Genomic DNA, 14392 nt, shown 5'->3' with positions numbered 1-14392 from the left:
CGGTGAATAGACAGCAGTTTGAGTCATTGTGTGATAGTTCAACATGTGACCCGTGATATTTATTTGGATCTAAGACTTGAGGGCTCAGAGGCAGGAGCAGTATGAGATCAATCAGTGAGTCACTGACAAAAACCCAATAAATAAGACAAAACAAACAGTGACATTCAACTTTATTAAAATAAATAACAACAAAGAATTCATATAAGATAGTCCTTATGGACAATTTAACCCTGTCTTTACTGCAGTATCAGATTTTGTATAAAAACAGAGCCGTACCCTTCATGAACATCTTACGAGTGTGATGATTTCATTCTTCTTGAAAGGATATTAAATGTAGCATGAAATAATCTCTTTAGGAACCACATCAAGAACACTATTATATTGTCAGCAATGGGCATGATGGAAGCTGCCCTTTGTATCTTAAAGGTAAAAGCTTTGACCTTTGAAATCCTGCAGCTGTTCAACACCCTGGTCTTTGATAACGCCAGAGATTGTACATGAGCAGGAGCACTGAACAGTGTGACTCTGCTCCTGTGAAATAAAACCCTGAATACACATCTTTCCATTTCACAGTAGTTTGGCCGAATGCAGACGAGCTGGTGAACACACATTTCCAGTTGGTCATTTTGTCTCCTTCATATACATTATCTGATGTGACCTCATCTGGGTAACCATGTGGCTTTGCCTGTGATTTCTACTTAGATTATAAGAAACTCCAATCTCTGCACTATCCATTTACTTGGACAAGCTTTCATTCAATGACATTCCTCAAGCAATTCTTCTATTATTAGACCTTCTTCCTTTAATTACACTTTGCAGAGCTTTAAAAGCTCAGACAACCCTTTATCTCATGAGCACACAGTGGATTCCAAGTCGATAAAAATGGTTGGTCTTCAGGGAAACTAAGTAGTATTGTTTGCATTGTTTATACAGTAAAGTCTTGGCAACCTTTACATATATCATTAATACTACAGAAAATCCATGAATATGCTCCTATATATCAGAGCTGCATGGTCACAGACAGAGCAGCCAGAAAAGTATAAAAGTCCTTTTTTATTGTAAAACTACAGGAGAACTATCACCAAGGGTTTGGCAGCTGTTAACTGCAATTTGTGTAACAGTGACACAATATCCTGCTATTTTCCCAAAAACAGGATGTGAGAAACAGGACAACTCATGAATGTTACTCCCTGAAGGAACTAAAATGCCCATGCTTTCTCCTGTAAAAACATCTGTCCCTGACCCCTGGTCCAAATGTGAATGTAAAAAGTTATAATCAAAGTTGGCTGAATATTATGTTGTCTTCAACATTTTGCCCGTGTTGGAGTTTTGTTGATACAATGAGAATACTGATGAGATTATGGTGTGAATCACAATTTTTAAAATAAAGAAATGATATATGAGTCTGTTCCCCCCACTCCTTTGTTTATATTGCGTCTTCTCTGTGCCTCAGTTTCCTCAGCCAGATGTTCTCTCTGGGTTTCAGGCTGGCAGCTGATAAGAGTCATCCAAACACAAACATCATTTACGGTGGTGCCTGACTACTGAATTCATGACTGGGCAGATTAGACCGGGCAATTGAACAGAGGCTGGCGTTTAGAGCAGCGATGTGGGGGTGGATGTTTATAAGGTTACTGTTGTTTACCAGCTGCTAAACCTCACCTGAGGGGACAGGAGTGTTTTCAACATCTCACCTTGTTTACTGGCTCACAGTGAGTGTGTGTTTGTGCTGTGCAGCTTCCTAGGCGTGAAGGTGTAGGTCTACAGCTGTAAAGTGTGGCAGCATGCCGCACACACACTGGGACATGTGTGCTCCCTGAATGGCTCTGTTGAGTCGCAATTAAGTCACTGCTATTAACCATCTTAGAGACAGAAAGGGCAGACAAAATCAGAGCTGACATCCAGAGGACAATAAAAAGTGGACACGACAGGCTAATGTGGGCAATTACCACCTAAGAAAGCAAGGCCTAATGGTGCAGGCATTTATCAGCAGCTGTGGCATAGGCTAATCAAAACATCTGCTGTTTCTTTGAAAGAGGAAGATAAGGATTGTCAGGAACGCTGATGAACTCTGCAGCTCAATATGTCCTGATTCTTGGGGCTAAAGACAGGAAGTTGTCCATGCATAGCACACATCCATCTTTTTCAGAAAACGTGGGTCATAGCTTATGAGCATAGTTAGACCTTAATGTCAGCATGTAGTAGGGCTGTATACCAGTAGCTATACTATTGTATACTGTTTTTTTTTTTGTTTTTTTTTTATCTTAGTATAGCTGTCAGGTTCAGCCTCCCTGAACAAATGTTTCTCTTGGTGTCATAGCCTACTGTTTGACAGAGGTTAAAATCAATGTATCCTGATGGGAAAAGGATTAAGGAGAAACTGGACGATTCTGTTAAGAATAATAGAGATTTGTGCACAATGATATTCATCTATTTACTGTAAATTAGTCCATGTCTGATGGTCAGTTAATAAATATTCTCTGCAAAAACTCCTTTTAACTGGAGCACGAGGTGTTGCCTGTCGACTCCACTTCACGTTGTTTATTGTGGTTGTCACGTGAAGCTGACAGCCAATAACAACCGTGTTCTCCGATCGCACAGCGTGTCATCTTTTTTACACACTGACGACCAAGCTGCTGCGTCAGATCAACCATAATAAGACCGGACACCGGATCACACGTTCTTCAAAATAAGAGCGTAGGCTACATTTGTGGAGTTTTGTTTTGTTTTGTTTTGTTTTTTAGTAGAAAAATGTCACGAAGGCCTATTGAGCAGAGGCGGATTTTTACAACAGAGACACCTACATAGTATCAAATGGTGAAGCATTGTGGGGTCACCGTTTATTTGTTTCATTAGAGGAGACACCTGACCAATCACGGTTTTTTCTTATTTTTCTTGTGATTCACTAATGTTTCACAATTTCTATTCGCTGTATCACTAGGCTACAATGTAAAGACTGAATTGCCCGACTCATACTGAACCTTTGACTCTCATTTCTCGTGTCAAGACAGACAATTTTACATTGTAGCCACTGCGGTTCCCTAGGCTACCCTCACCAATGATGCTATCATTTTGAAACAGCTCACCGGAAGCGCGTGTGTGGTTTAACTCTACCTTGACAGGTGAGAGGCTCAACATGCTATGGATTTGATAGAGTCCGGCGGCCGGTGCGCTGCTGGAGGTCACACACGCCAGGTATACCCCCCCTCCTCCCCTCCCCACCACCACCACCACCACCACCACCGTAGCTCACGTTATCCGTCCTCGCTTGGACGTTGATAATGTGCCCGGTGTCCCCGTGTCGAGCGCGTGCCTCTGATCCTCGCGGCAGGTCGGTGGTGTAGATGAATCGCCCGTGCAGACAGGGAAGTTTACCTCCGGCGACCTGAGGACACAGGCGGATAATTCCGCGGTGGTTGACACGGACGGTGAGTACTAGCTGTGGTTCTGGGCGGATCGGAGGGATGCGGCGGGGGTTGTTGTGGTAGATGTTGACATTGTAGCAGTTATTAGGCTACAGTGTTAGTGTTAGTTGACCGGTTGAATGCCTTTAAAAAAAAGAGAGAGAGAGAGCCTATAGTTTTGAATTCATCCATTAAAGAAACTTTGATGGGGCACAAAGTCGCAGCTCATATGAAGGACAAGTCAGATATCCATAAATGAAGCCTAAATACCTCATAGGTTTAGTCTTAATGATTTAACTGAGCTGAGTTTTGTCTATCCAAATATTGCGTTCTATAAGCTCATTATTTTCTGCATAGTGTCTATGAAAACATCACAGTGTAGAGGTAGGTATAGGACATTTGACAACAAAAGATGCTTGCAGCAGTGATGGGAATCCAAGATCCTCTCTCCACATGTTGTTGATACCTGGTAAACCGGTTCTAAATGGATCCCTGTCTATATTTCATGTAGGGGTCAGTAACAGCTTTCTGTTCATCAGCACCACCCACCGCTCTCATCAAAGCACCGCTGAGCTCTGACCTGAGGGATGTAATGGAACTGACTGTTATTTAGCCTAGATGTTTGTCAGGAAATCTGTATGCAACATTAAAATAAAATTTTAAAAAAAGCAATGGATTTTTATCTTCATCCAGTGAACGTCCTACACCTTGGACAAATCTGTGTGCCAGCCATTGCCTCTGTCCTCTGATTTAATTTTAGTCCCCATTGTCAGTCAGAGACAGTGCTGTGAGCCTCCCCAGCTGCTGGTTACATAACGTCAGCTGAGGACTGCCACAGTTTAGTGAGCAGAGGGGGGAAACTCAGGCGGAATGGAGTGAAGACAATACTGAATGAGGCCAGATTACAACATTACATAAGGGATGTTTTGCTTCCACTTGGCTGGGATGATGCAGATGATGGTGGTCCAGAAATAGGTCTGAGGGAAGGAGGATGGGATGCTGGTGCTGCTGCTGCACATACTATATTTACCAGTGGCTGTCAATGCATGGACAGAGTGCTGATCTGTCAGTTTGGAGAGAGAAATATTTGCATTTCATGTAGAACGTCCTGGCTTTTGTCGCTAATATCCTGTGGTAAATGTTCCCAGCATAATGTGTACACAGGTGCACATGTTGGCAACAGTGAATATCACATTCAAGGACATATCAGTTTAATGTCTTCTCAGAGAGGCAGATGGGAAATGTCTGATAGCTTTCCCTCTGGTTAACCTCATCAGCAAAGTGCACTGTGGCATTACGTGGTTCATTAGGTTGTGTTGCTCTGGTTTGGATACGTTATTGAGAATTTCGTCACAGGCAGACTGACAGACACAAAAATAGACAGGTATGTAGTTGGTAAAATATGTAGCAGTAAGATACAAGGACAAAGTAGACCTAGGTTCAAGACATTTACAATGACATCTAATAAAACACTAAAACCGTCATAAGCAGATTTTCACACAAACAGGGATGACTTTATAACTGTGCTTATTGATTTGGCAATATGTGACAGCCACATGATGGCAGTGATGTATGAAGTCTGCTGGGATGGGTCGGCAGTGACAACTTTCATCCATCACATGTGATGGCAAGGAACAAATCATCTCGGCATCACAGAGCAGAAAATGTTTGTCACGTCCGTCAGTTCGAGCTGAGGTATTGAAGTGTGTCACGGTCCTGACTGCCTCTCTGTCAGCGATGTCAACGAAACAGACAGGCACAACCCACAGATCTTTACAGTGTGATGTCATGATGATTTGTTGCTGAATATCACGAATGCTGAGGAAGAAAATGACAGCTTACCTGTTAGCTGGCCTTAGTTGCTTGTTAGAAAGCAACATGTTTTCTCCATCGTTAATCATCATCAGTCTGCACACTTCTTCAGGAGGTCAATAAAAACACTACAAAAAGCAATTTCTAGCAGGCTCCATTTTTAAAAATTGAAATTAGTCATTCCAAATTTATGAAGATGAGCAGAGTTACTGTCATATGACATAGTGAAGCATGTGATGAATTAAACTATTATAAGCGTTTGAAAAAAGTATGTTCTAGTTAAAATTACAAATTATTCACAAATTAAAGCACAATCATTATAACCTAAGGAGAACTCTTTTGTTATTAAGACATTTTTCTCCTAAAATAACAGTGTATCCTATAGATAATACTGTATAGAAGAACTCTTCATGCATAGTGCTTGAGGGAGCCGCAGCAGCACTGCAGGAGCTGTGGGCCGCATCCTAATACACCAAGATGATTGCAGTGGGGGCTGTGAAAACCAGACATAACACAAACATCACAATTACGTAATCCACAAACTCAGTCTGAAACTCTTTAGCACATCTCTGAAAAATATTGATTAGTGTGATGAGCTATTGTTTTTTTTTTAAATGTCTATATTTAGAAATACAGTAGGAATTGCTTTCCCAGTAACCCCCCAATTAGGAAAGAATGGAGGGAGTGTGAAGGTGTGATGCAGACATAAAAAATGGTTTTCATGTTAAAAGTACAGAAACAAGAATAGATTCAGTTCAAATGAGGAAAATAACATAATCAGAACAATTGTCAGTCCATGCATATACTGTATATTAGCCTTGAATTTCCAGGGAAATTGAAAGTCCTCCTCAGAAACAAAGAGGAGGCAAAAGGGATTCCCAGAACGTGAGCTGGTGCTGAAATCTTCCATTTTCAGTGACGCTGAATTAAATCTCATTGTCTTGAAATACTCAGCAGCAGCAGCAGCAGCACTTTGCCTGGTGTCAGTGCTTCACACAGTTGATGGAAGTCAGACATGCCTGATGTTTTGTTTTGCATCTTGTTGCCAACATGATTTATATGTTGACCTTTTGCCTCTGCATCTCTGTGAAAACAATGTGAGGCAGCTGCTGTGGAAATGGACCGGCTGCCGAGTGCTGCGCGAGATGCGGACTGCCTCCTCCTCGCTGCCCCCTCATTTCATTTACAACCCCCTTTTACTGTTACAGACACTTGATGACAAATGACTTCATGTATTCATGTTGCTTAACATTGCTCTGTCTTCCTGGAGCACTGCGGGGTGGATGTGAGAAGCGTTACTGATCATAACTGCAGCAGATCCTTCCTGTACAAAGCCGAGGGTCTGGTGTTAAATTACCCCTGTTGCCTGACAGATGTTTCAGTGTCGCTGCTGATTAAGGTGTCCTGCTGACCTTGTGGGACTTTAACAAGCATGGAGAGAGCGACACCTTGCTGCTGTTGCCCTCAGGGGTCCTCATTGCTGTTTTTTCCCCCCATCTTACTTAATGAAGTAGAGTGACTGTTTGATAGATTTGCCATTTGGAAGTAAGCATGGAGATGTCTGTCCCCCCAGGCATGATGGTGTGAGGCCGCTGCATGAGGCAGCCTGGACAAGCGTGATGGAGGAGGCTGCCAGCCAGCTTGAGAGAGACCATGTGCACAGTGTCTATGACAAGATTGCTCCATATTTCAATGACAGCCGCTATAAAGCCTGGCCAAAGGTGCGACAGTTCCTGCTGGACCTGGAGCCGGGAAGCATCGTAGCTGACATTGGTGGGTGTCACCTCTACCTGTAACGTAATGACACAAGATTATTCTAATTGCTTTCCATTAAAAGAGAGAGAGAGAGAGAGAGAGAGTATAGTCGGACCACTAATCATTCAGTCTCTCCCACTCTAAATAACTGTCTTATCCATGGCAGGTTGTGGCAATGGCAAGTATCTCCACATCAACAAGGAGGTGTTCAAGCTGGGGTGTGACGTCTGTCGCCCCCTGGTGGACTTTGCCTGGAGCCAAGGACACGAGGTCCAGATGTGCGATGGGCTGCATTTGCCTTACAGAGACAGCTGCTTTGACGCTGTGCTGTCTATTGCAGGTAATTCACACACACACACACACACACACACACACACACACACACACACACACACACACACACACACACACAGAGGTAAGGATATTGTTGACCCCTCTCACTCAGTTACAAATCACTCTCTTCATATGCATAAAGCTCAACTGATGGAGCTGTCATTTTCCTTGACAGAGTAATTGAACTAATAATAATGATGATCATGATAAACATCAGTTTACCTCGAGCTTGTGTTGCCAGGCCAACAGAGTGAAAAAATGGACATTTTGTCATGTGCGTCCTCCAACAAGAGAGTGTAATTAAGACCAAAAGCAGACACCCACACTATTAATTTATCTTGTGTGCTATACACAGTGTACACAATGTGTTTGTGGACTGCATGTGCTGAATGTGACACATCATCCTAATTATATAATTGCTTACTCAGCATCCTTCTTACACGTTAATATTTTTGTCACAGTCATCCATCATTTGTCCACCAAAGAGCGGCGTATTCGAGCAATAAAGGAGATGGCTCGCACCCTGCGAGTAGGTGGACGCATCATGATTTACGTGTGGGCCATGGAGCAGAAACGCCGTAAATTTGAGAAACAGGACATTTTCGTCCCCTGGAACCCCAACCCTCATTCACCCTCCGGCTACAACAGGGAGCACGCCAAACCCAGAAGGAGGGCGGCAGCACAGAGCATGAGCGAAGCCATAGACAACACCGACAAGCACAGGAAGGTTAGAAGCACATCGTCCGTGGCAGATGAAGAAGACCTGACCTGCTCCATGCCGCAGCAGAGGACTCAGAGACTGTGGTTCTTCTCCAGGTCTCTGGATTCTGTGTTCGACTTTGGAAGCTTAGCCATCTCCCGGTCGTCCTCCAGAGACCTGAGCACTTTATCTTCACCCACAAGTGAAAACGAGGGGAGCAGGGCCGGCCAGCGCGGGAGAGGACGAGGCCTCATCAAGCAGGTTTCCAGCTTCTTTTCTCCTCCGTCTGTGATCGGATCAGAGGAGGACGTCTTTGACCCGCTCACTGAACTGCACAAGGGACAAAGTGATCCTGGAGGCAACAACAACAACAACCCTAACAACAACGGCACAGAAAACCCGAGTGTCCCAGTATCTTTAGCCCAGGAGTGTGGCTCTCTGGCCCTGCCAGACCTGGTGCCTTTCCAGACGGAGCACATGAAGCAGTCTGGAGATGAAAGCGAGGGAGGGCCCCCGGCGAAGGAGCCACAGGAAAGCACACAAAGTCCTCAGGGCAGTGAGGGACAGGTGGAAGGCTCCTGCCTGAGGTACTACCACGTCTTCAGGGAGGGAGAACTGGCAGAGCTCATTGAGAATCATGTTGAGGAGCTTCATGTCAAACACACCTACTTTGACCATGCCAACTGGTGTGTTGTGGCCGAAAAAATTCAGGTGTGGAAAATATGATTTTAACTTTAACTCTGATTTTACTTTGCATCAACTCTGCCTCAAGGTTCAGCACCGGAATGCACATTCAATGATTTTTACATTCTTGTAGGTGCAAAGTGTGCGAAGGTACAGATGTAGCCACTGTTGATGGTACACTAAACACTATAATAAACCACTCCACTGCTGCAAATCTCACCTGAACTGTTTGGAAAAATTTAATAATTTCCTTTCAGTTTAAAGTGAAATTGAAGCTGTCATGGGATCTGTCCATATCTAGCATTATTTTCGATTACATTACTATAATGTTTTGCACAGGAAGGCAGTGTTAAACAATGGTTATCACTGTAATTTAGTAGTTTTTAAAAAGAAAAAAAAGTATTTATTCTATTTCAGTTCATGAAAGCAACAAGCAGTACCCAGTGTGTGTTTCATTTGGTGTAGAAGAAGAAACCCTGGCAAAACTCCAGGATTTTATCTTTTTTAAAAGAGCATTTCTCAAAGGGAGAAGTTAAGAAATGCACAGTTTTTCTGTTTTGGACTATTATAAAATTAGCCAAGGGGAGGTTTCCAAGACTACAGTATGCTCTTCCATCTGCTCTTATCTGTTTTAATGCTTTGATTTCAGTGGAAAAGTTTTAGTTCACTCTTTGTGTCTGCCTGTTTTTACAACTGCACGTTCCTGAAATCTGAATTTAAACTAGCGGCGAGTAACTGTTTCATACTTTTCGGTAGGACTTTCTGCTCATGTGTAATGTATCATAAACACTAGACTATAAAACGAGCTCAAAGTTGTGCAGAATCTTTTCCAAAACGTTTGTGCCATTTGCTTGTCGTGTTTTTATTCTCAAAGTGTTTCCAAGGTGTTACCAGTGTGTGTGCGCTTAATGTTGATATTTGTCGTAGCTGTGTCGTCTCATAACAAGCTGACTATACCACAAGTATGTTTCAGCAAATCAACTGCCTCATGTACTGTGAATAAACATTGCACTGTACCACAAAGATGTCGCTGCTTGATGTCAGTGAATGACAAATGTAGGTGAAACTTGAAACATACTGATTATCTGTATCCATTGTGCCAAGGACGGTGCACAACTTTTATCAGTGCAGTATGTGTGGACCAACTGTGTTTGTTCTCAAGTGACACTGGAACCTTAATGTCTCATGTGACTTGATGTAAATTAGTCTGAGTTTGAACTTGTTTTTCTTCATTAAATGTTTTTGTTCATGACTGTTGTGCTGCATTTACTGACATTAGACTTTTTGTACATGTTGGTAGACTGGCATTCAGTGTATTGTACAATAACAGCCAATAGTTTGCAGATAGTTAGGGGAGAGCGGTAAGGGTAAGTAGTGCCAATTTTTACTTAAATTGCCTTTAAAGCAAGGGGATTATAATAATGCCCCCAACTAATTTATGTACATATAGTTTAGGATGTTGTGCATCCCTGGGAACAATCACTTTGAATCTTAAATCAACCGTTTCAGAAATATAGCTTTAGAAAAAAAAAAAAAAAATTCTGGCACAACTTGCCCCCGGTGCGGGGTAAGTTGTGCCATTAGAGAGAATACACTGGGGTAAATTGTGCCATTGATAATTGAAGTAAAACAGATAATTTTAATCTCACAAATGTTAATGCTATATAAAAGCAAGACATTCAATACAAAATTAAAGCCAGAAGCGGTGATGATCGGGCCCTCACTTGTCCCCATGCAGTCGCGGAGGCCTGAGGCACGCTGGGGGCTGTGGTGCAAAGAAACGCAATGTTTTGTTCATCCACCAGGCTACGAGCACAACCAGACTGGGCAGGTGTGTTCAGGGGCGGTCCCTCATCACACATGTTAAGTTTCAAGCAAATCAGTGCCACTGCCATGTTTCTCCTATACACAGACAGCACTGCCACTGGTACAGCTTAACCCAGGCCCTTTGGCACAAATTACCCCAAGCCCAGCATTTTGAGAAAAAAGGATTCCCCAGCTGTTTTGAGCTGGCATCATGCTAACTGAGTAGACTCATGGTGTAGCTTAATAAAGCACTAAAACATGTGTGAACTGTTTTCAAAGTTATCTATAATTATTCAAACACGGCAATCAAAAAACCTTGATCATAGAAATTTTACTTTGGAGGGCAAAAACTTGTTTTTTGAACATAAATGTGCTTTCCTATCAAGCCATGTGTCTCCCTTCTTGATAGGATGAGTGAAATGGATGCCCCTTCAAAAATATGTGGTCACATGACCAACTTCTTCTATGGTTTCTAGATAACAGGGGTGGAACTACTTGCCCCATGGCACAAATTACCCCACTCTCCCCTACTGCTGAAGAAGTAACCATAGTATCCTGATGAGGTAAATAAGTCAAGACATCTTTTTTTAAATCACACTTCAGCCAAGGAGCCCTAGAGTGATTGTAGCTTATGACATGACAAGGATAGATGGGATAATGTCCCTTCTTTACTTAGACACTGTACTTTCTAAATGATAATTTCATCAAACAGTATACGGGCTCCGCAACAAAAATTGGCCAAGTAATTTTGAAATGTATAATTACATAATTTGTCCAGCAGATTACAATACTGTGCAAAGTCCATTGTCTCCAATATCTTTTTCAGAACATCAGCTTCCTTTATTGCTACATATTAATATTGGCTTTGGTTCCAAAAGATGAGGTTTCAGTTTGACTTTGATGATCCTCCTGATTGAGGGGATGCAGTTTTACATTCCACACTCCCTCCAAACCTGCAAGATGAAGAACATGAAATACAAAAATCACTTATGTTCCAGTAAAACCGGTTGTTACACTTTGTTTACAGTTGGTCTGTGTGTTTCTTTATTGAAAGTGGTCATTTGGAAACATCTGTTTAGCAGCTGTGTCTCCTGTACCTGAGCTGCTGCTCTGTGGACAATGGAGTGTCTGAGGGCCAGTTTGTCGATGTCTCTCGAATATCCTCCTCCAATAACGGCAGCAACTGGAACGCCCCTGCTCACCACAGTCTTCATCACATACAGATCTCTTTTATACAGCCCTAGGAGAGGCAAAGTCATTTAAATAAAAATCCTAGGAATGTGGGCTGTGCCACCAGTGTTCTTGCTTACCTTGGTCAGTCAGACGAAGCCTCCCAAGTTCATCGTCCCAGTGAGGGTCGACGCCAGCGTCATACAGCACCAGGTCTGGACGAAAAGTGTCCAGTAGCCAGGGGAGGTGGGCCTCCACTGTACAGAACATCAACAGACATGCTAGTTTATATTAAATTAAGCACAGATCTTGAACTCTTTGTATTTATTACTGCCAGAGTTAACGTGCCTGTGGAGAGGTACTCCTTGTCTTCCAGCCCATCCTCCAGGCTGATATCTAGGTCACTCTGTTGTTTACGGAGGGGGAAGTTTTTCCCACAATGCACTGAGAATGTAAACACACACGGCTCCTCTTTAAATATGAAAGCTGTGCCGTCACCCTGTTGGATGCAAAAAAAACCATGGAAATTTGCTGTGACAAGAAATTGCGGAAAATTGTTATTTTTGAGACATATTGTTCTGTTGCTACAGAGAGAAAATGGTAGAGATGAGTTAACCCTACCTGATGCACATCTAGATCCACAATCAGAACCTTCCTCTTGGATTGGGAGCTGCCCATTAGATATTTGGCTGCAACTGCTAAGTCATTGAGGAGACAAAACCCTGAGCCAAAGGTTGGAAAAGCGTGATGTGTCCCTCCTGCTGTACTGCAGGCCAGACCCCTCTGCAGAGCGACTTCAGCCGCCAGAACAGTCCCACCTGTCAACAAGAGAGCAGGTAAGCAACTCATGCAGTGTGATCTTTCTGGGCCACACAGCTGCAAAGTCATCTCTCCTCACCTGTTTCATATCGGCAGCGTCTCACTAGACCCTCGCTCCAGGAGAAACCTGTCCTCCTTTGTTCCTGCTCATTTATCTTCCCATGAATGAAGCTGGTCACGTATTCCTCAGTGTGCACACAGCTCAGTAAATCTTTAGAGGCTATTTCAGGGACCCACACCTACTGAAGACGGAAAATACAAAATACTATTAGAATAATTGTAATATAGCCTATTAATGTGAGAAGTGGTCTTCAACACAGCTAGCTACTACTAGGCCTACAAGTAAAATCAGCCTTATAACTAACAATGATTTTCACTATCAATGATCCTGATGTTTTTTGTTGTTGCTGTTTTATCATGATGAATAAAAGTACAGAATAGTAGCCTAATAGCAGCAGTACAGTTCCAAAGCACAAAGATGACCTATTTACAGAGACAAAAAACATGAAAATTAAATTGTCAAAATTAAAATACATTAATCGATTATAGCCTATATGACATTTCATGGCAATAATAAAAGGTCACAATGTAAAATGTCAAACTGTAAAATATTTCACGGTCCCTCACCTGTCTCTCTGTGATGACCTGGTCTTTGAGTAGAAAGTGGAAAACCCGGGGAAACTTGCCCATAGGAAACCTGTGGTTCGGTGGGAGGTCACACACATAGTCCCTGTGATGAACCACCGGAAGCCCGCTGGACTCGTGTCTCACCTGGAGATGAAGGTAACCTGTCAATGTCAGCTTTCATGCGAATGCAGTCTGTTTTTAATGTTCAGATTGATTAAAACACACACACACACACACACATGACTTCATTGAAGCGGTCGTTTCTTACTGTTTCTGCATGGAGACATCTGCAGGCGGTGAACGCTGCACCAAACAACCGTCCCACTTTTACTCCACGTGTTTTCCCAAGTATTTGCTTCATGCAAGTCATTTCTATGACATGTGGCAGAGAGAGGTGGTGACTTTCATTCAGTCTAATGTTATGAAACGTAGTAATAGTAAACAGGCTGGAGCTGGAGGTGTCCTGTGTGTTGACGGATGTTTGACTGACTGTTTGTCCTCTGTAACGCCGCCGCCTGCTGACACGGAGTGGAAACACCAGAGTGTGTGTGTGTGTCATGGTTGTCTACCACCATCTACTGATTGACAGTGAAAGCTGCAGGTAGTCAATTCAACATCTATTTTGTGTAATTAGTAGGCTAGTAACGGACGGGTGCTTCGACCACTAAATGTTCTGCTGCATGACATGTTTCTATGGCCATGTGGAGGCTTCAGATGGGATGTTGTCAGAGGAAAGTGTCTACTTAGAGAGTGTCAGAGTGTTTGTTGTGTGGTATACCCAGCACTGTTGTTACCTTTTGTTTCAATACATTGTTTGAGATGAAAATATACAAAAATGTCCTAGGCTACCTTCATGATATAACATCACTGTATGAACTTTTCACATTTTCCAAAAATGTCACCCAAAAGTCAAATATCCGTAACTTTTTGTGAGTAGTGTAGATGATCTAAATCTTTACACCTTTGGTGAAGTACAGCCAATGTTTTGCAAGTGCACAACAACAAGCAAGAAAAAGTAGGAGTTGATTTTAATAAAGGCTGAACTACTGTGGATGCCAGACAGAGTCTGTGCACCATGTGGGAGGCAAAATACGAAAAATGTTCTGTTGATGATAATTGTCTCCCGAGCAATCATTTCATGTTTGGTAATTTTGTCAAATAATGTTGTGGTTATAAAATAAACTATAAAATCTTTACAAAATGAACCTCCATCAAAGTAATTTTAAACACTGGTTCCTATTTTTCAGTGATATACTTTACTTTTAACACATTCACTGTTAGG

The 14392-nt window shown here is 42.5% G+C and overlaps 2 protein-coding genes across 2 annotated transcripts; one reads left to right on the top strand and one right to left on the bottom strand.

Annotated features, from left to right (window-relative positions):
- The first annotated feature begins 3141 nt into the window (after positions 1–3141).
- Positions 3142–9940, top strand: trmt9b (tRNA methyltransferase 9B). Its single transcript, XM_085796009.1, has 4 exons — positions 3142–3428; positions 6790–6989; positions 7138–7311; positions 7766–9940. Exons 2-4 carry the CDS (start codon positions 6836–6838, stop codon positions 8728–8730), a joined length of 1293 nt encoding a protein of 430 aa, XP_085652135.1. The 5' UTR covers positions 3142–3428; positions 6790–6835; the 3' UTR covers positions 8731–9940.
- Positions 9941–11278: 1338 nt separating this feature from the next.
- On the bottom strand, positions 11279–13612 carry hdac12 (histone deacetylase 12). Its single transcript, XM_085796008.1, has 8 exons — positions 13379–13612; positions 13111–13254; positions 12563–12722; positions 12286–12482; positions 12013–12163; positions 11805–11921; positions 11592–11734; positions 11279–11447 (listed from the first exon to the last, which is right to left on the bottom strand). Exons 1-8 carry the CDS (start codon positions 13478–13480, stop codon positions 11424–11426), a joined length of 1038 nt encoding a protein of 345 aa, XP_085652134.1. The 5' UTR covers positions 13481–13612; the 3' UTR covers positions 11279–11423.
- Between the last annotated feature and the right edge of the window lie 780 nt (positions 13613–14392).

This window comes from Trachurus japonicus, chromosome 13 (assembly GCF_045865225.1).
Source record: "Trachurus japonicus isolate A0001 chromosome 13, Traja_1.0".
Classification (NCBI taxonomy): domain Eukaryota; kingdom Metazoa; phylum Chordata; class Actinopteri; order Carangiformes; family Carangidae; genus Trachurus; species Trachurus japonicus.
The sequence above is the reverse complement of the archived record's forward strand: the minus strand, read 5'-3'. Positions and strand labels throughout refer to the sequence as shown.